The sequence below is a fragment of the Rana temporaria genome, chromosome 9, assembly GCF_905171775.1.
Source record: "Rana temporaria chromosome 9, aRanTem1.1, whole genome shotgun sequence".
Taxonomy (NCBI): Eukaryota; Metazoa; Chordata; class Amphibia; order Anura; family Ranidae; genus Rana; species Rana temporaria.
The window spans coordinates 41023830-41046492 of record NC_053497.1 but is presented as its reverse complement, the minus strand read 5'-3'; the positions used below and the strand labels follow the sequence as shown (position 1 = coordinate 41046492).

The 22663-nt window shown below is 44.1% G+C and overlaps 1 protein-coding gene across 2 annotated transcripts in view; it reads right to left on the bottom strand.

The window, feature by feature from the left end:
- Positions 1-18342, bottom strand: part of LOC120913385 (distal membrane-arm assembly complex protein 2-like) — a 31109-nt gene extending 12767 nt beyond the window's left edge. The window contains exons 1-6 of one of the 2 annotated variants that reach the window (XM_040323267.1): positions 18253-18342; positions 16876-17045; positions 16300-16380; positions 14887-15023; positions 10051-10213; positions 4530-4699 (exon numbers count right to left, since the gene is read on the bottom strand). In XM_040323267.1, the coding sequence (XP_040179201.1) occupies positions 4540-4699; positions 10051-10213; positions 14887-15023; positions 16300-16380; positions 16876-17045; positions 18253-18270 (729 nt within the window). In that variant the 5' untranslated portion in view covers positions 18271-18342 and the 3' untranslated portion in view covers positions 4530-4539. Of the gene's footprint in view, positions 1-4529; positions 4700-10050; positions 10214-14886; positions 15024-16299; positions 16381-16875; positions 17046-18252 lie in introns of those variants that run through there. The other variant, XM_040323266.1, reaches the window with a different exon arrangement.
- Positions 18343-22663: the final 4321 nt, after the last annotated feature.

Sequence of the window (22663 nt, the reverse complement as noted above, 5' to 3'; positions counted from 1 at the left end):
CTGCAAAAAAGAACACCCTGCAAGACAAAGGCATAATGAGCTAGTATGCATATACCCGAGATCGAAGCCCCTGCAGTGGTCCTCGTTCCCCTCCTTCATCGCCGCCATCGCTCTCGGAGTGACTTACGGGTATCGCGGCTCCGCAATGACATCACTCCCTGTGCAGGGACCGCCCTGTCTTTTCTCCGCTCTCCCCTATGGGGGGATCGGATGAACACGGACCGCGTGTCCGTGTTCATCCGATCCGCAGACGGAAGAAAAAAATAGGACATTCTTCCGTCTGCAAAATCGGATCTTTACGGAGGCGGGTGATTACGGGTGTCAACGGATAAACCACCCACAATGTATGTCCCTTTTCATCCGCAAACGGATGGATGAAAAAGCGGACATACGGTCTGCACGTCTGAAAGGGCCCTAAGGGTTTACAACCACTTTAACACCACACATGAACATGGCTGCAGGGTGAGTAACACATGAAGTCTTGTCTGCCTGTACAGTAGGGATGAGTGTGTCTGGATACAAGTTCGATTCTGGATTTATCCCACCGGGAAGCTGTGAAAGCAGACATCCAGTCATAGGAGGCAGGGGAGTTCCCAGCCCAGCAGCTGCACGTATGAAGAGGGTGTGTATACATCCGACTGCGGGATGGATGAATGCCCCCGCCACCTTGATTGGCAATCCTCTTTGACAGCTTTTCGGTGGGCTCAGGGAGGTGCAGACTTGCGTCCAAACATGCCTGAGCTCATCTCTACTCTGCAAGAACCTGGACTGTTACCCCATTTACCAGTCATGCAAGTGGTTTATACTGTTGTATAGATTAGAGACACTATAACAGATTATAACCAACTATTGTTCGTATTCAGTATGAGCAGGTATTGTGCTATTACCTGAAAAAGTCCTCCACTGTAGGAAGAACTACATAAATAAAAAACATTATGGGGACAACTTGTATGTTACTTTTTGTTTTTGTTACAAGCTTTATGTAGAAAGAGGTTTTTGTGGCACCATCCCTCAAATGTTAGATGCCTGGAACCGTGTATGAAAATGAGGCATATGCCACAATGCAGAGCATTAGGAATATTACAAATACAGTCACAGATTCTGAATTTCATATAGGAGGCCTGATCCAAAGCTGATTGCTCAGTTCTCAGGTCCGCTCTGACTACAGAGGATAGTTATTTCTTCTCAGGCATAGAAGAGAGCTTGGGGAAAACTGAGAAGGTGACAGGGACAGAAGGTCCCGCAGCTAGGATAAAAGTAATCCTGGCTAAGAAAAGCCCAGACATGCAACTCCTCCAAGTTGTCATGAGAGCTTCTCTCACATGTGCTGTCCTGGAACATGATGATTGGGGGAAATTAGTTGAGGGCTCGTGTTAGAATAGGGAGGGTTAATGTTAGAATTATGATGACAGGTAGGGATAGTGTTAGGATTATGACAGGTAGGGATAGTGTTAGGACACAGAAATACAAATACAGAAATCGGTTAGGATCACAATGGAGAATAGCGTTAAAGGATGTGTAAAGGTTTGTTTAAAAAAAAAAACACAACTAAAAAAAAAAAAAAAAAAAAAAAACATGTCATACTTACCTGCTCTATGCAGTTGGTTTTGCACAGAGTAGCCCCGATCCTCCTCTTCTGGGGTCCCTCAGCAGTGCTCCTGCTCTTCTCGAGTGCCCCATTGGAGAAGCGCTCTCCCTCTGGGCACTTGATTAACACAGACAGCAGGACTTGGACTTGGTGTTATTGTATTGATAGCAGCAGGAGCCAATGGCTGCGCTGCTATTAATCTATCCAATCAGGACCCAAGACACCGTCTGGAGCTGGTGCGCTCATCCCCGTTGCCGGTAAGACCGGGTTCAGGTAAGTAAAAGGGGGGATCTGAGGGGCTGCTGCATCACAGGAGGTTTTTCACCATAGAATTCCTTAAAGCGGATGTGCGCTCAAAAAAAAATATTAAAAGCCAGCAGCTACAAATACTGCAGCTGCTGACTTTTAATATTAGGACACTTACCTGTCCTGAAGTCCAGCAGCGTCCGCAGCAGAGGACGAGCGATCGCTCATCACCCTGCAGCTCCCCCCTCCATCCACGGTGAGGGAACCAGGAAGTGAAGCGCTCCGGCTTCACTGCCCGGTTCCCCTACGGTGCATGCGCGAGTCGCGCTGCGCCCACCGATTGGCTCACACGCTGTGTGCTGGGAGCCGAGTATTCCCAGCACACAACGGGGGACAGACGGGAAGTCAGGAAAAACCCGTCTTTTGCCCGTGACGTGTGGCCGGAAGTGGGTGCAAATACCTGTCTTTAGACAGGTATCTGCACCCCCCTCCCCCCTAAAAGGTGTCAAATGTGACACCGGAGGGGGGAGGGTGCCGATCAGCGCGACTTCACTTTAGGGTGGAGATCCGCTTTAAGGTGAAAAACCTTGAGGGTTTATAACTCCTTTAGGATTATAAGGAGGGATAATGTTATGATTGCAAGGAGGGTAAGTGTTACAGGAAGAGATAGTGATAGGGATACAGAGGAGAGTTGGTGTTAGAATTACAGGGAAGAATACTGATAGATGAACAGAGAAGGTTAGTGTTAGAATTAAGGGGGGGGGATAGTGTTAGGAAGACAGAGAGAACTAGTATTAGAAATACAGACAGGGTTAGGATCACAATGGGTAATAGTGTTATGATTCTAATGAGGGATAGTGTTAGGATTACAGGGAGGGTAAATTAGTATTACAGGGAGAGAGAATATTTGGGATACAGAAAGAGTTGGTGTTGGGATTACAGGGAAAACAAGTGATGGGTGAACAGAGAGGGTTAGTGTTAAAATTAAGGGGGAGGACGGGTGGGGGCAGAGCGTTAGGAATACAGAAAGGGCTAGTGTTAGGATTAGATGGAAGAATAATGTTAGGATTATAGAAAGGAATAGTGGGAGGGGTAGCATTAAGAATATAGAGAGGATCTATGTTAGAGTTACAGGTAGGAAATGTGTTAAGACGACAGGGATGGTTGGTGTCAGGATTGCAGGGAAAGATAGCGTTAGGATTATAGGGAAGGATAGTGTTATGATTAAGGCAAATAAGTGTTAGGATTAAAGCTTGGGTAAGGTTCACAAGGTGATTAAAGTAGGACTTATCTCTCAGCAATGGAAGCTCCACTCTGAAAATGATCATTGCCAAGCTCCTGGTGTTAAAATTTAAAGCATCGCTAACAACTGCAACTGAAACCACACAACGGAAGACCCTCCACTTCCTGTCCCTTCTTTTTGTTTTTTGCTGCTTCCAATAGGACAAGATTGCCAAGAGGTCCGAGACTAGTCATAACACACAAAGCTTTTTCTCATCCATACATTGATCTGTCGGCAAATTGCACAAGTAAGGCTCGCTTCACACATAAGACAGATCCGTCGCACAACGGGGGTCCGGTGTGTCCTGGTTCACCGTTTCAGGTTCGATTTCAACCCAAATTTTGGGCTGAATTTGGACCTGAAACGGACCAAAAAAGGCACATGTTTTTCCTGCAAAATGCAGCGGACCAGCTGCGGAGATATGTGAATCGGCTCCATAGAGAGACAGTCACATTCTCCTGCCATGCGAATTGGATGTGGGGACAATTTGCATAGGTGTGAACCCAGCCTAAATGTATTGTTACAGTTTACAGTCAGAAAAATAAACATGAAGGCCCAGATTCACATAGGAGAGCGCATCTTTGTGCGGGCGTAACGTATCCCATTTACGCTACGCCTCCGCAACTTTGACAGGCAAGTGCCGTATTCTCAAAGCAAAGTTGCGGCGGCGTTGCGTAAATAGGCCGGCGTAAGCCCTGCCTAATTCAAATGTGGAACATGTGGGCGTGTTTTATGTTAATTTATTGTGACCCCGCGTAAATGACGCTTTTTACGAACGTCGCATGCGCCGTCCATGAAAGTATCCCAGTGCGCATGCTCCAAATTAACCCGCAAAAAGCCAATGCTTTCGACGTGAACGTAAATTACACCCAGCCCTATTCGCGAATGACTTACGCAAACGACGTAATCAACGGAAAAATCTACGCTGGCCCGACGTCCATACTTAACATTGGCTGCGCCTCATATAGCAGGGGTAACTTTACGCCGGAAAAAGCCTTACGTAAACGGCGTATCTGTACTGCGACGGCCGGGTGTACGTTTGTGAATAGGCGTATCTAGCTGATTTACATATTCTAGGCGTAAATCAGCGTACACGCCCCTATCGGCCAGCGTAAATATGCAGTTAAGATACGACGGCGTAGGCGACTTACGCTGGTCGTATCTTAGCCAAATTCTGGCGTATCTGATTCTTTGAATCAGACGCCAAGATACGACGCCTCAGACTCAGAGATACGACGGCGTATCTGGAGATACGCCGTCGTATCTCCTACGTGAATCTGGGCCGAAGTGCACACATCTTAATGTTCAGACTTACTAGTGATATCACAGCTTCTATATTAGGAGACACTGACACCACAACACTCGCAGTATAAACACTGTAGACCCCTTTTGATGTGTAGACTTCCTTCTCACCTGTGCATTACTAGACTTCTGACAGGGTACCAGTCTCTCCTTCCTGCAGGCCTTTCGAGTAGTCCATCATTACAACCTCACAAGCTGGCATCATCTCCTCCAGAAGGATACTGGTTAAACCCTTGTGGGAAACCCTTGGGAGGTCTGAAACATCCAAATGCTTAAGATTCCTATAATGCAGAGAAAAAGAAGGACAAGTGTCTTAGAGCAGAAGTAGGTGATAGGTTGCTCTGAGGGCCTAGTCACACTGAATATTGGAAAATGCAAACAGCGCCAAGTAAGCTTTTCTTTTTTATGTAGTTTTACTGATTTCATTTAATTGACCTAAAGTGATTGTAAACCTCAGACATAAAATACGAACAAAGCCTATCCCTCTATAGTGTGTGCTTATCTCAATTAAAAGCACTAAATGCCATTTCTGTCCGCTGCTTTGTTCCTCTGCTATCAGCAGGATTCACTTCTGACAATTTTTCCTGACACCAAGAAAGAACTGGTGACAGCGGAGGGACCTCCAGCAGATTGAAAGCCTCAGCTTAGTCCATGTGTGCTGTGTGAAGTGGGTGTGTCTCTTCAGTCCAATCAGCTCTCAGAGTTTTGTTCACTGAGCGCGGCAGAATGAATTTTCGGCTCTCCGCCGCCCTTTTTTGAGATCTCAGAAAAGCTTATAAATTCAGTACTTTAACCACTTAAGACCCGGACCTTTAGGCAGCTAAAGGACCCGGCCAGGTTTTGCGATTCGGCACTGCGTCGCTTTAACAGACAATTGCGCGGTCGTGCGACGTGGCTCCCAAACAAAGTTGGCGTCCTTTTTTCCCCACAAATAGAGCTTTCTTTTGGTGGTATTTGATCACCTCTGCGGTTTTTATTTTTTGTGCTATAAACAAAAATAGAGCGACAATTTTGAAAAAAATTCAATATTTTTTACTTTTTGCTATAATAAATATCCCCCAAAAATATATAAAAAAAACATTTTTTTTCCTCAGTTTAGGCCGATACGTATTCGTCTACCTATTTTTGGTAAAAAAAATATCGCAATAAGCGTTTATCGGTTGGTTTGCGCAGAATTTATAGCGTTTACAAAATAGGGGATAGTTTTATTGCATTTTTATTAATTTTTTGCTTTTTACTACTAATGGCGGCAATCAGCGATTTTTTTTGTGACTGCGACATTATGGCGGACACTTCGGACAATTTTGACACATTTTTGGGACCATTGTCATTTTCACAGCAAAAAATGCATTGTTTACTGTGAAAATGACAATTGCAGTTTGGGAGTTAACCACAAGGGGGCGCTGATGGGGTTATGTGTGACCTCATGTGTGTTTACAACTGTAGGGGGGTGTGGCTGTAGGTGTGACGTCATCGATTGTGTATCCGTATAAAAGGGATCACACGATCGATGACGCCGCCACAGTGAAGCACGGGGAAGCTGTGTTTACACACAGCTCTCCCCGTTCTTCAGCTCAGGGGGCCGAACGCGGGACTCCGGCGGCGATCGGGTCCCGCGGTCCCAGAGCTTTGGACTGGGTGCGCGCCCGCGACCCACGGCTGGGTACTAGCACAGGACGTACCTATACGTGCATGTGCCCAGCCGTGCCATTCTGCCGACGTAAATGTGCAGGAGGCGGTCCTTAAGTGGTTAAATGAATGTAGAGACGAGAAGACTGCAGATGAATATGTCAAACTTATGTAGGAGAATTTGTTTCATCTCTGTGTATCACAGGATAGTCCCTTCACTGCGTATATGTGATCCGAAACAACAGCAAGTCCACCTCCAAATGGTTCAACTTCAAACAAAGTAAAATTTAGATTTTGGAGTGGCCTAGTCTAAGCCTGGACTTAAATCCAATTGAGATGCTGTATCATGACCTTACACAGGCCGTTCATGCTGGAAAACCCTCCAATGTGGCTAAATTATAAACAATTTGCAAAGAAGAGTGGGCCAAAATTGCTCCACAGCAATGTGAAAGACTCATTGCCAGTTATCACGAACACTTGATTGCAGTTGTTGCTGCCAAGGGTGGCACAACCAGTTTAGCCAGGCAGATTTGGACAGATTTTTTGCCTTAATAAATGAAACTGCATTTTGTATTTACTTGGGTTATCTTTGTGCAATATTAAAATTAGTTTAATGATCTGAGTCATTTAACCACTTGCTTACTGGGCACATAAACCCCCTTCGTTCCCAGGCGAAATCTCAGCGTCCGGCACTGCGTCGCTTTAACTGACAATTGCGCGGTCGTGCGACGTGGCTCCCAAACAAAATTGGCGTCCTTTTTTCCCCACAAATAGAGCTTTCTTTTGGTGGTATTTGATCACCTCTGCGGTTTTTATCTTTTGCGCTATAAACAAAAAAGAGCAACAATTTAAAAAAAATATATTTTTTTTTTACTTGTTGCTATAATAAATATCCCAATTTTTTTTTAAAAAACTATTTTTTTTCTCAGTTAAGGCCGATACGTATTTTTCGACGTATTTTTGTAAAAAAAAAAAAAAATCGCAATAAGCGACTGGTTTGCGCAAAAGTTATAGCGCCTACAAAATGGGGAACAGAATTATGATTTTTTTTATTATTTTTTTTTTTACTAGTAATGGCGGCGATCTGCGATTTTTATTGGGACTGGGATATTGCGGCGGACGTATCGGACACTTTTGACACAAATTTGGCGCCATTCACATTTATACAGCGATCAGTGCTATAAAAATGCACGAATTACTGTATAAATGTGACTGGCAGTGAAGGGGTTAACACTAGGGGGTGAGGAAGGGGTTAACTGTGTAGCCTGGGTGTGTTATAACTGTGTGGGGGGAGGGGGGTGACTGGGGGAGGGGACCGATGCTGTGTCTCTATGTACAAGAGACACAGATCGGTCTCCTCTCTCCCTGACAGGACATGGAGCTCTGTGTTTACACACAGAGCTCCACGTCCCTGCTGTCACCTGCCGTGTCACCGACGATCGCGTGTACCCAGCGGACATCGCGGCCGCCAGGTACACGCATCGGGTCTTCGGCGATGCGTCGGGACAGTTTTTACCCGCTGCGCGCCACCCAGTGGCGCGCGCGGGTAATGCACATAAAAGGCCGTTTTTAAACGGCCACTTGGCACTTGAGAGCCGCGCTGCGGACGTATTTCGTCTATAGCGCGGATCTCAAGTGGTTAACCGGTTCACTGTGGTGAACCGGGAGACTCGATCGATGACGTCAGACCTACAGCCACACCCCCCCTACAGTTGTAAACACACACTAGGTGAACTCTAACAGCGCCCCCTGTGGTTAACTCCCAAACTGCAACTGTAATTTTCACAATAAACAATGCAATTGAAAGGCATTTTTTGCTGTGAAAATGACAATGGTTCCAAAAATGTGTCAAAATTGTCCGAAGTGTCTGCCATAATGTCGCAGTCATGAAAAAAAATCGCTGATCGCCGCCATTAGTAGTAAAAAAAAAAAAATAATAATAAAACTATCCCCTATTTTGTAAACGCTATAAATTTTGCGCAAACCAATCGATAAACGCTTATTGCGATTTTTTTTACCAAAAATAGGTAGAAGAATACGTATCAGCCTAAACTGAGGAAAAAATTAATTGTATATATGTTTTTGGGGGATATTTATTATAGCAAAAAGTACAAAATATTGCATTTTTTTCAAAATTGTCGCTCTATTTTTGTTTATAGCGCAAAAAATAAAAACCGCGGAGGTGATCAAATACCACCAAAAGAAAGCTCTATTTGTGGGAAAAAAGGGACATCAATTTTGTTTGGGAGCCACGTTGCACGACCGCGCAATTGTCTGTTAAAGCGATGCAGTGCCGAATCGCAAAACCTGGCCTGGGCCTTTAGCTGCATAAAGGTCCGGGGCTTAAGTGGTTAAGTGTGACAAATATGCAAAAAAGTCAAATCAGAAAGGGGGCAATTTTCACACAACTGTATCTAATGGCTTGGAAATTATTTTGTACCGGATTGATACCTTTTACCAAGGAGATCCCTCTGATGCTTTGGAAGCTCTCTGCGGACCATGGCTTTTGCTGTAGGATGCGACTAAGAAAATGTCAGGAAACCTATTAGAACAGCTGAACTTTATTTGGGGGTTAATCAGAGGAACTTTATATGATGGTAGGTGTGTACTGACTCCCATTTAACACGAGTTTGAATGCGATTGCTTAATTCTGAACACAGCTACGGTACATCTCCAGATATAAGAGGGTGTGCACACTTATGCAACCACAGTATTTTCATTTTGTATTTTTACTTCCCACCCCCCCTAAAAGATTTCAGTTTGTGTTTCATTAGAGTTGTACCAGTTTATAGGTCACATTAAAAAGGTAGAAAAAGTTCTATAATGATTTATCATTGTCTAATTTTTTTTTTTTTACACAATAGAAACCTGACATTTTGAGGGGTGTGTAGACTTTTTATATCCACTGTACCTTCAGCATAAAGGCCTTATGAAACACATATAAAACACATCCAATCATTTAACCACTTCAGCCCCAGAGGATTTGGCTGGCCAAAGACCAGGCCACTTTTTGCGATTCGTCACTGCGTCGCTTTAACTGACAATTGCGCGGTCGTGCGACGTGGCTCTCAAACAAAATTGACTTCCTTTTTTTCCCCACAAATAGAGATTTCTTTTGGTGGTTTTTGATCACCTCTGCGGTTTTTATTTTTTGTGCTATAAACAAAAATAGTGCAACAATTTTGAAAAAAAATGCAATATTTTTTACTTGTTGCTATAATAAATATGCCCAAAAAATACATATAAAATACATTTTTTCCTCAGTTTAGGCCGATATGTATTATACATATTTTTGGTAAAAAAAAAAAAAAAAGATCGCTCTAAGCATTTATTGATTGGTTTGCGCAAAAGGTATAGCGTTTTATGGCATTTTTATTAATATTTTATTTTTTATAAAAAAAAAAGGTAAACTTATCCTTTAAAATCAGCACAAATGGCACTGCGCCATATCCAGCAAGCAGAATCCATCCTGTACCTCTTGTAACTACAGTAGATGAGATTTGCTTGGACATCATCGCTTTGCCTCGCACTACTTCATTTAATAGGATCTTGCGGAAAGAAAGCAGTACAGGATTCTAAAGCCCTGTACACACGATCGGTTTGTCCGATGAAAACGGACCGATGGACTGTTATCATCGGACAAACCGATCGTGTGTGGGCCCCATCGGTTTGTTTTCCATCAGTGAAAAAAAAATAGAACGTTTTAAATTTTTCCTATGGATAAAAAAACGATAGAAAAATCTGAACGTCTGTGTGGAAGTCCATTGGTCAAAAATCCACGCATGCTCAGAATCAAGTCGACGCATGCTCGGAAGCATTGAACTTCATTTTTCTCAGCATGTCGTAGTGTTTTTTTTACGTCACTGCGTTTTGGCACGGTTGGATTTTTGACTGATGGTGTGTAGGCAAGACTGATGAAAGTCAGCGTCATCGTTTATCCAACAAAAAAATCCATCGGATTAGATTCCATCAGATATCCGATCGTGTGTACAGGGCTACTCACGGTAGTTGATGCAGGCAGGCCAACCCTCGTTCTGTAATTTGAGGACATCCCTTCAATATGAGAACTTCCAATGAATTTCCAAGCATGTGAAGGCGACCTAAACACCAGTCATCGATGTACGGACAGCCGCTGAGGTTCAGGTACTGTAACTCTTCTAATTCCACTGTACAGCATAAGGATCAGAACAATGAGGGTGAGAGAGAGCGTAAAAATGCAATGAATACACCAATTAGTAGTAAACACAAACACAAGTAATAACAGTCAAAGCAAATAGAAATAGAACACTGCAGAAGACAGGCATAGCAAGACAACCCTGTTCCATAGTTTTCAATAATTCTCCATCCCATAATTGTGTCTCATGTTGCAACATAACATTTTTCACTTAACCGACCACGTAATGCATATGTGTGGTGTAGGTAGGATGGGCGGACACACACGGCACATTTGCATCCATTGGAAGAAATTTCCGTCTGGAAGAGAATACAAGGGCTGCAAATCCTAAAAATGTTAGTTGCATTGCCGTCTCTGGCTTCAGTACCTCCTGAGGTGCTGATTTGGAACTAGCATGTGAATATAAAAGAGAAGCCCATTGGGTTCATCCAAGTCCACTGACTCAAATACTGGCTTAGTGACTCAAAGTACTGAATCCAAATTCTTCTAAAACATTTTCATAAATTGATGTAAACAGGTTACATTTTCCTTGGCTTCGTACATTTAAATACTGTATACACATACAGGGCAGCATGTCCCTAGAAAGAGACATACTGAATGTTTAAAGTTGCATGGCATATAGGGTCAGATTCAGGTAGAAGTGCAGCGGCGTATCGTAGATACGTTACACCGCCGCAAGTTTTCATCGCAAGTGCCTGATTCACAAAGCACTTGCGATGTAAACTACGCCGGCGGCCCGAGTAATTTAAAGGGGCGTGTGCCATTTAAATTAGGCGCGCTGCCGCGCCGGACCTACTGCGCATGCTCCGTTTCGAAATTCCCGCCGTGCTTTGCGCGAACTGACGTCAGTTTTTCGATCGGCGACGTGCGTAGCGTACTTCCGTATTCCCGGACGTCTTACGCAAATGACGTGAAATTTTAAATTTCGACGCGGGAAGGACGGCCATACTTTATACAGCAATACGTTTGCTGTGTAAAGTTAAGGCACCCAAAACGACGACTAACTTTGCGACGGGAAACTAGACTAGCGGCGACGTAGCGAACGCGAAAAAACGTTGTGGATCGCCGTAACTCCTAATTTGCATACCCGACGCTGGTTTACGACGCAAACTCCCCCCAGCGGCGGCCGCGGTACTGCATCCTAAGATCCGACAGTGTAAAACAATTACACCTGTCGGATCTTAAGGATATCTATGCGTAACTGATTCTATGAATCAGTCGCATAGATACTCTGAGAGATACGACGGAGTATCTGAGATACTCCGTCGTATCTCTGCTGTGAATCTGGCCCTTAAAGCCTAACTTTCCTCTGTCGTCCATGGACGGACACAGCCTTCACAAGTCTTGACATATGGGTTATGTTCCTGTTTATAGGAGAGGACTTATCCTATGAACAGGAACATAACCCAAATGTCAAGATTTAAGGAGCTGTGTCCATCGATGGACGAAAAGAGAAAATAGGATTTTTTGTACTCACCGTAAAATCCTTTTCTCTGTTGTCCATGGAGGGACACAGCTCCTTAAATCTTGACATTTGGGTTATGTTCCTGTTCATAGAATAAGTCCTCTCCTATAAACAAGAACATAACCCATATGTCAAGACTTGTGAAGACTGTGTCCGTCCATGGCCGACAGAGGAAAGTTAGGCTTTACATGTCATGCAACTTTAAACATTCAGTATGTCTCTTTCTAGGGACATGCTGCCCTGTATGTGTATACAGAATTAGATGTACGAAGCCAAGGAAAATGTAACCTGTTCCTGTTCATAGAATAAGTCCTCTCCTATAAACAAGAACATAACCCATATGTCAAGACTTGTGAAGGTTGTGTCCATTCATGCATGAAAAGAGAAACAAAGTTTGTTATAAATATCTCCTAAAAAAAGCATCGTAGTCATAATCAGGTCGGGGCGGAGGCAATTGGAATATAGTGTGGGATGATGACCTCTGGGCAAGGATCTGTATATTTTTAATATATTCACATCTCCCACGCATTTTTTTCCTTTAGATGATCATTAAACATGGCCTTGCACAGGGATGTACAGGTGCTATGTGCATATCTGTGTGGGCAGTCCCACTGATGTCAATTGGGACATAAAAGCTGCATGGACACAGCCATTGCTCCCAATTTGACATCCTTTTGCATGACCCAAACTCACACAGCGTCAAATTGGGAGAAGCTACTGCTACATCCCAATTGACATCAATTTCCAAAGCACTATTCCCATACGTTCCTGCAGAAATGGCTGGGCGTGGCTGCTGAGGCAGCTACTGGATAGAACTGTGTCAAGTCAGAGCAAAAGAATGTCACCAGCCCACCAAGGATCTCCAGAGTGGGTCCTAAGCGCTAATCAGTGATGACATTGTTACAGCAGATTGCAATCTGCTGTAACAATGTCATTGCTGATAAGAGATTAGGACCCACTCTAGAGATCCTTGGTGTGCTGGTGACATTCTTTTTCCCCAATTTACTCCCTAATTTACAATCAATGGGACTGCCTGTGTTCCATCAGATTCGGTGACCCATCAGAATTGGTAACAGAAGTGATGTTTCACTGCCGCCATCTTGCTACACACCACACTCCTCCACAGAAACGATACACCGACAACTGGACAAGCGGACATCTTGTTACACCCACTGGAGTTGTGCATCTCACAGTTATTTTTAACAGGAAACGGACCATATATGTTGAAGTATAGTATTTAGAAATCCCTCGGACTGTTTACATCAGGGCTCGACAAATCCCGGTCGCCAGGGCGACTAGAAATAGCGTCCTGGCTTGAAAGGTGGGCAGGACGGGGTGCGTTTTCTGGCTCCTAACTTTTTTAGCTTGCTCCTAGATTCCAAGCAAATTTGTCAAACCCTGGTTTACATGTTGAATTTTAAAAGCAGCAGTGTTCTGTCACATTAGCAAACCTGTGAGATCAGCAGATTGGCCGCTGCTTTTAAAATTCAACATCTAAACAGTCCGTCGGAATTCTAAATACTCTATTTCACCTTATAAGCTCTGTTTACTATTAAAAATAACAGTGAAATGCAAAACTCTGGTGGGTGTAATAATATGTCCGCCTCCCCTTCCCGGTGTATCGTTATAGTGGAGGAGTGCAGGGTATAGCAAGATGGCAACGACGGAACGTCACTCCCGTTACCAATTCTGACGGGCCACCATATCTGACGGAACACCTGCATGGGGATGCACACAACACCTGTGTATTCCCATGAGGGTAAACACGGCCTTGCACGGGGGTACGCAGTGATACGCCTCCGTGTGAATGGGGCCTAAGAAAGGTACACTCTTAGCTAGATTCAGAAAGACTTAGGCTGGCGTATCAGTAGATACGCCAGCCTAAGTCTGAATTTGCGCCGGCGCTAATTTAAGCGTATTCTGGAAACCAGATACGCGTAAATTAGGCTCAGATACGAGCGGCGTAAGTGTCTTACACTGTCGTATCCTAAAGTGTAATTTTTAGGCTGACCGCTAGGTGGCGCTTCCATTGCGGTCGGTGTAGAATATGTAAATCACTCGGTACGCCTATTTACGAACGTACGCCCGACCGACGCAGTACAGATACGCCGTTTACTTAACGCATTATCAGGCCTAAAGTTATTCCATCAAATAGCTGGAATAGTAATGTTAAGTACGGCCGCCGTTCCCGCGTCGAAATTCGGAAATTTTACGTTGTTTGCGTAAGTAGTCCGTGAATAGGGATTTACGTCATTTACGTCCACGTCGAAACCAATAGGACCGTGCGGCGTACTTTGCCGCAATGCACACTGGGATATGTACACGGACGGCGCATGCGCCGTTCGTAAATTACGTCAATCACGTAAGGTCACCCCCCATCACCATAAAACACGCCCCCTCAGCTAAATTTGAATTAGGCGCGCTTACGCCCGCCCGATTTACGCCGCCGTAACTTAGCAGGCAAGTACTTTGTGAAACATGTACTTGCCTCGCTAACTTACAGCGGCGTAGTGTAAACACGATACACTACGCCGCCGCAACGCTACACCTGCCTACCTGAATCTAGCTATCTATGGGCAAAAGTTTGTGGACACCTACCACACGTTTATCAGCTTAGGATTTTCACTCCAAAACCATGAGCAATAATAGGACAACATCCTTCTCTCTTCTGGAAAGATTTTCTACAAGATCTTGGAGTATGTATGTGAGGTTTAGTCAACAGAACATTTTTTAAGTCAGATCAAGGTTTTGGATGAGAAGTCCTGGCTCACAGTCAACATTCCAATTCATTCCAAAGGTACTTAGTAGGGTTGTGCTCAACGTTCAGCTCAGGCCAGATGCTTTGGAACTACATTTCCCATGATGCTCAACTATACTCCAGAGTGAATTAGCATCATGGGAAATGTAGTTCCAAAACATCTGGGGGGCCAAGGTTTGCCATCACTGAACTACATAATATGATCGAAAGTGTGTAGACACCCCAGTGTTTCCAGTGATGGGTACTGTTATTGCTACAGCATTCATAGATAAATGAATGTTTCCAACCTTGTGGCAATAGTTTGAGGAAGGCTTTTTTTTGGTTCCAGCATGACTGCACAAATCTAGGTCTATAAAGATACAGCATTCAGAGATAAATGTTGAATGGCCCATGTAGCTGCCAAGCTGTTTAGTTTGGTAAGACATTTCTTGTATATTCTTACGTATAGGAGAAAGGCCATTGTAGTTCACTTCACTTTGACTCAAGTCCACACATTCTATTGGCACATCCTTATATTTCAGAAAATCCGAGTTAATCCTATTCTGAACAGGTCGGATCCAGTCCTGGTGACCATGGAACCTGAGAAAGACACCGGTTATTCCCACAGAACAAAATGAACAATGCATGAAATAAACAAATATATAAAGTGAAAAAAAGAACGATGCTGCATGAATAAAACATCTACATCAGGGATAGACAAATCCCGGGCGCCATGGCGACTAGAAATAGTGTCCTGGCGACTTGGCTTTTGTGAGCTGGCGCCATCTGGTGGTGAGCCGTTGGTATTACAAGTTATTACCATCAGATGTTAGCTGGCGCCATCTGGTGGTGGCCGTTGGTATTACAAGTTAAGCATTACTAGTTAAACAGCAATTCTAAATGTCATTTTTCACTATTTTCACTGCCATCTTCTTCCCTCTAATTAGAACCCCCAAACATTATATATATTTTTTATCCTAACACCCTAGAGAATAAAATGGCGATCGTTGCAATACTTTCTGTCACGCCGTATTTGCGCAGCGTTCTTACAAGCGCACTTTTTTGGGAAAAAATTACACTTTTTTTAATTAAAAAATAAGACAACAGTAAAGTTATCCCCATTTTTTTAATATTATGAAAGATAATGTTACGCCGAGTAAATTCATACCCAACATGTCACGCTTCAAAATTGCGTCCGCTCGTGGAATGCCGACAAAGTTTTACCCTTTAAAATCTCCATAGGCGACGTTTAAAAAAATCTACAGGTTGCATGTTTTGAGTTACAGAGGAGGTCTAGGGCTAGAATTATTGCTCTCGCTCTACCAATCGCGGCGATACCTCACGTGCGGTTTGAACACCATTACATATGCGGACGCTTCTCACGTATGTGTTTTTTTCGCTTCTGCGCGCAAACTCGTCGGGACGGGGTGCGTTTTCTGGCTCCTAACTTTTTTAGCTGGCTCCTAGATTCCAAGCAAATTTGTCAACCCCTGATCTACATTATATTTGGGAATGTTACCAAGCTTCAAAGCACAAGTCAAGGCACCAGAATAAAGACATTGTCAAGTAGAGAAACCCCTGGTACAGGTATTAAAAAAATTTCAATCAAAAAATAATCATTTATAAATTTACAATAAAATCTTCTAATGTCAGGTCACCTGATCCTTTTATCATACTTCCTATTTCAAAAGATGCAGACTAGTGGAAAGGATGACTACAAAGCTGACCTAGTTGGCAACGTGTGTTAGTCACATCATAATGGGAAGAGAACTACTTTGCAGAACACTAAATAGGCAAAACCTGCAGGATAGATAGATAGATAGATAGATAGATAGATAGATAGATAGATAGACAATTGTAGGTTTACTTTCCATACCTTACACCTCCTTTATGTATCTGTGTGTAGTAAGCCGCACCAGCAAATTTACCATGCCTCGCCTCCATGCTGCCGAACCGCCTGAAAACAAGAGAAAGAAAGCAGTGAATGCGACAATCATTTATGTAGACAGAAAACCTAGTGCCAATCCACAGGCCTTTTACAACCCCAATTCCCCAAAAAAGTTTTACCTATCCCCCCTGAGGATGTTTACAGGAATTAAATACATAGGGGAGGTACCTCTTCAGCATTCCTGGCCCCTCCATCCTGCCCCCACAGCAAGCAGCTTGCTATGGGGGCACCTGAACCGGATCCACTGTGTCTCAGCCAATGAGGAGGGAGAGTCCCAGACAGCCGAGTCTCTTGTACAACATCGCTGGATCGAGATGGGCTCACGTAAGTATTAGGGGGGCTGCTGTACACTGAAAGTTTTTTTTATCTTAATGCATAGAATGTATTAAGTGGAAAAAACCTTCTGCCTTTACAACCATTTTAGGCTCTGAGGAATCTGTGTAATGAATCGGCCCTAATACAATAACGCTTGAGGTTTTAGGCAAAACAAGCTGGGCTACTCACTCATTCATCTTTTCGATTCGCCAATCATTCCATAGGTGCCTCCATTCCATTTTGGCAACAGATTGTCTCACATAATCCACAACCTTCTTCTTAGTGTCTGTGACTAAGGACAAGGAACTGTGACGGGCAAACACATAGCCAGGGAATGGCCGAAGACAGAGAGTCTTGAGCTGGTGAAGAATATGTAAGCCAATGAGCCAAAAATACCCTTTGTGTACATTTATTACATGATTATTTGTATTCATGTTTGTTATGTATATATAGAGAGAGGGGGGAGAGAGAGAGAAAGAGAAAGAGAGGGGGAGAAAGGGAAAGAGAGAGAGAGAGAGAAAGAGAGGGGGGGAGAGCGAGGTGAGAGAGAAAGAGAGAGAGAGGAGAGAAAGAGAGAGAGAGAGAGAAGGGGGGAGAGAAAGAGAGAGAGAGAATGGGGAGAGAAAGAGAGAGAGAATGGGGAGAGAAAGAGAGAGAGAATGGGGAGAGAAAGAGAGAGAATGGGGAGAGAAAGAGAAAGAGAATGGGGAGAGAAAGAGAGAGAGAATGGAGAGAGAAAGCGAGAGAGAGAGAGAGAGAGAGAAGGGGGAGAGAGAGAGAGAGAGGGGGGAGAGAGAGAGAAAGGGAGAGGGAGAGAGAGAGAGAGAGAGAGAGAGAGAGGGAGAGAGAGAAGGGGGGGAGAGAGAGAAGGGGGGGAGAGAGAGAAGGGGGAGAGAGAGAGAGAGAAGGGGGAGAGAGAGAGAAGGGGGAGAGAAAGAGACAGTGAAGGGGGAGATAAAGAAAGAGAGAGAGAAGGGGGAGAGAGAGGGGGGGGGAGAGAGAGAGAGAGAGAGACAGAGAATGGGGAGAGAGAGAGAGAGAGAAGGGGGAGAGAGAGAGAGAGACAGAGAATGGGGAGAGAGAGAGAGAGAGAGAGAGAAGGGGGGAGAGAGAGAGAGAGAGACAGAGAATGGGGAGAGAGAGAGAGAGAGAAGGGGGAGAGAGAGAGAGAAGGAGGAGAGAAAGAGACAGTGAGGGGGGAGATAAAGAGAGAGAGAGAGAGAAGGGGGAGAGAAAGAGAAAGAGAGAGAGAGAGAGAAGGGGGAGAGAAAGAGAGAGAGAGGGGGAGGGGAGAGAGAGAAGGGGGGAGAGAGGAGGGGAAGAGAGGGAGGGGGGAGAGGGGAGGGGAGAGAAAGAGAGAGAGAGAGGGGGAGGGAAACATAGAAGCGTGTGATCAGGTAAGAAGAGATCTCATAGCTATGCGCAGCTATTCTAAAGAACCGGTACGGCGCCCACCGATAATCCCGCACATTAAAGATGAGACTCTCGTGTCTACATTATCGTCAGGATGATCCTAATATGTGTGACAATAATGAGACACGTACGAGACCTCTACAAGTCACCTACCAGCCTGGGCGCCGCCATGTTGATTATGGTCACGTGATTAGTGGAGGCGGTATACACCGTCCCTGACCTATGATTGGTGGAGGTCTCGCTGAATTTTTATCGTGCTGACTTGATTGGTCGAAGTCTCGCAGGAAGTGTACCGTAAAGCATGTAATAGAAGGCGCATACACAGGCGGTTCGGTAGTTGTGTGTGTAGTGCTGTGACTGTGTGGTGAAGAGGTCTCTATAGATCCCATAGGGACACGTCTCACTTCCCATAGGCAGCCACTGTAACCAGTACAGGGACCAGGACTGCCAGAGCCCCTCTCCGCGATTGTTACGTATCAGGGCCCCATGGCTGCACTGTATGGAGAAAGGCCATTCCATGTGCAACATACCTCAGTGATAGAAGTGTATTGGTAATTCTGAATTCTACAACACTCACTGAGGAGGAAAATGAATCCTAAATTAGTGTCAGTGACCAGAATTATAACCCCCCAACATTGGTGTCAGTGAACAGCAGGGCCGGCCCTATGATGGGACCGGGTGGTACCATGGGTACCGGGCAGCATACTGATGCCCGCCAGCCCACTCCGCTACCCAAATAAAATTGATGTACTTTTTTCCCCAACAAATAGAGCTTTCTTTTGGTAATATTTGATCACCTCTGCGGTTTTTATTTTTTGTGCTATAAATATATATATTTTTTAACTTTTTGCTATAATATCCCCAAAATTTAGAAAAATAAACTATTTTCTTCAGTTTAGGCCAATATGTATTCTTCTACATATTTTTGGTACTAAAGAAAAAACACAATTAGCGTACTTTGATTAGTTTGCGCAAAAGACATTGTGGCCGCCGGCAATTCACAGGTCCCTTTATACTCCTGGATACATGTATAGAGCCATAGCAGGTCCTCTTTATATTCCTTTACATGTAAAGAGTCTCAACAGGTCCTCTTTATACATCTATAGAGCCATGACAGGTTCTCTTTATACATCTATAGAGCCATGACAGGTCCTCGTTATACTCCTGTATACATGTATAGAGCCATGTCAAGTACTCTTTATAGTCCTATATACATTTATAGAGCCATGACAGGTCCTCTTGATATTCCTTTACATGTAAAGAGTAATGACAGGTCCTCTATATACATGTATAGAGCCATGACAGGTCCTCTTTATACTCCTTTATACATGTATAGAGCCATGACGGGTCCCCTTTAGTTATCATGATATAAAATAATGAATGTGGGGGCCTTTTGGTTGGCGTGATTTTTTTTCTGGGGGGGGGCAGCGTTTCATTCTTGGTCCCAGGCAGCACAATGTCTTGGGCCGGCACTGGTGAACAGAATTATAACCTCACACATTGGTGTCAGTGACCACAATAATAACCCTGGCATCGGTGTCGGTGACTGGAAAAGAACCCCCACCAACGTTGGTGTCAGTGACCAGAACAATAACCCCCCCAACGTTGGCGTCAGTGACCACAATTATAAAACCAAGATTGTTAGTGACCACAATTATAACCCTCAGCATTGGTGTCAGTGACCACACTAATAACCCCCAACACAGTGCTGTGTAATTTGGCCTCCTGAGATACCTGGCTGATCCTGCCTGGTCCCCCCCCCCCCCCCTATGTAAACTGACCACGGTTTATCATGGCTGCCGAGCCCTGATACTGTGGTCAGTTTACATGCCTCCGTCATACGCAGCTCTCCTCCAACTCTCAGGTGTGTGGGTTGCCCCTCCCCCTCCTGCCACCATTAGTATTCATTTAAACAATCAAAAAAAAAAAACTTTACTGCCAGCCCCTTTGTTGTATTGAGACATAACACACTGGGGGTTATTTACGAAAGGCAAATTCATTTTGCACTACAAGTGCAAAGTGCACTTGGAAGTGCAGTCACTGTAGATCCAAGGGGGACATGCAAGGAAAATAAAAACCGCATTTTAGCTTGCACATGATTGAATAAAAATCAGCAGAGCTTCCCCTTATTTCAGATCTACCCCTCAGATTTACAGCAAGTGCACTTTGCACTTGTAGTGCAAAGTTAATTAACCTTTCATAAATAACCCCCACTGTGTACTTCAGGTAAGTATGCCACCTTTTCTGTATACAAATACTGCCTGAGAGACTGTTCCTAGTGATTAAAAACAGCGACCTCTCTCCTCCTCAAGTCAGTCCCATCCCCCCACAGTTAGAAACACCTCCCAGGGAACACATTTAACCCCTTGGTGTTAACCAGTGACATTTACACAGTAACCAGTGGCTATTTTTAGCTCTGAGCGCTGTATAAATGTCACTGGTCCCAAAAAAAAAAAAAAAAAGTCCGATCTGTCCACCGCAATCCCGCAAAAAAAAAAAAAAAAAAAAAAAAAAAAAATCGCTAACCACCACCATTATTAGTAAAAGGAAAAAAAAAAATGCACTTTTATAGTTCTGATCGCTGTATAAATGTCCATGGTCCTAAAAAAAAAGTGTCCGATCTGTCCACCGCAATGTCGTAGTCCCGCTATAAAATCTCAGATCGCCACCATAAAAAACAAAACAATAAAATAAAAGTGCCACAAATCTAATATTGGACACTATAACTTTTCCGCAAACCAATCAATATACGCTTATTGCGATTTTTTTTTACCAAAAATATGTAGAAGAATATATATTGGCCAAAACTGATGAAGAAAATGTGTTTTGTTTTATTTGGATATTATAGCAAAAAGTAAAAAATCTTTTTTTTCTTCAAAATAAATTGCTCTTTTTGGGCCATATTCTCAAACAAGTTACGCCGGTGTATCTACTGATACACCGGCGTAAAACGAATTTCCCTCCGGCGTATCATTATTTTGTATTCACAAAAAAAGATACGCCGGATTTAGGCTAGGATCCGACTAGTGTAAGTCACTTACACTGTCGGATCTTAAATGTAATTCGCCGCTGGCCGCTAGGTGGCGTTTACGTTCAGGTCTCATTTGTTTATGCAAATGAGCCTGATATGCCGATTCCCGAACGAAATCGCGTCGCGTAACCGTCGTTAGCGTAAGGTTACCCCTGCTATATGAGGGGTAACCTTACACCAGTCCCACGTATGCCATGTTAAGTATGGCGTCGGGTCCGCGTCGTCTTTTCCCATCGGGTACGTCGTTTTACTAAGTCGTTCTTGAATACGACTTTACGTCAATGACGCACACGTCGGTGTCATTGACGTTTTCCGTCGAGAACTGGAGCATGCGCACTGGGCTATTTTAAGCCCGGCGCATGAGCAGTTCGAACGGCACGGGGGCGTGCTTAATTTAAATACAAGCCGCCCCCTTGGAATTACGCGGGGATACGCCGGGCCAATTACACTACGCCGCCCCAAACTACGGAGCAAGTGTTTGGGGAATACAGCACTTGCTCCTGTAAGTTGGGGCGGCGTAGTGTAAATGGCTTACGCTACGCCCGCCTCAAATCTACGATAATCTGGCCCACAGATTATAGCACAAACAAAAAAAAAACAAAAGGGAAGAAACCGCAAAAGGTGATCAAATACCTCCAAAAGAATGCTCTATTTATGGGGGGGGGGGACTTAAATTTTGTTCAGGTACAGCATCGCACGACCGCGCAATTGTCAGTTAAAGCGACGCAGTGCCGCATCGCAAAAAAATGGCCATTAAGAGGGAAAATCTTGCGGTCTGTAAGTGGTCAACCCTACACTCAGGTCCACAATAATTTTCCCCTCTAGGACCACATAATGGGGAGATTTACTAAAACTGAAGCACACAGAATCTGGTGCAACTGTGCATGGTAACCAATCAGTTTCCACGTTTTACTGCTTAACTGAACAAGCGGATTAGGTACTATGCAGGGCTGTACCAGATTCTGTGTGCTTCAGTTTTAGTAAATCTCCCCCAATGTGTGTGCACAGTTCTGTACACGTTAAAAAATGTAAATACTGCAAAAACATTAACAATTCCTACCAGAATTCTCCATTCCTCGCGCCTAGTCATGACAGCACAAGATCAGTATTATGCCGCGTACACACGATCGGAAATTCTGACAACAAAACCGTGGATCCCCCCCCCCGCGACAGAATTTTGGCTAAAAATGATCTTGCATACACACGGTCACACAAATGTTGTCGGAAATGCCGAATGTCAAGAACGCGGTCACGTACAACACTACGAGGAGACGAGAAAAATGAAGTTCAATGATTCCGAGTATGCGTAGAATTTCTGTGCGTCGGAATTGCATACAGACAATCGGAATTTCCGACAGGAACTTTTGCTGTCGGGAAAACTGAGAACCAGCTCTCAAAATTTTTCTTGTCGGAAATTCCAACAGCAAATGTCCGCTGGAGCCTACACACAGTCAGAATATCCAACCAAAAGCTCACATCGAACATTTGTTATCTGAATTTCCGATCCTGTGTACGCGGCATTAGGCTATACTA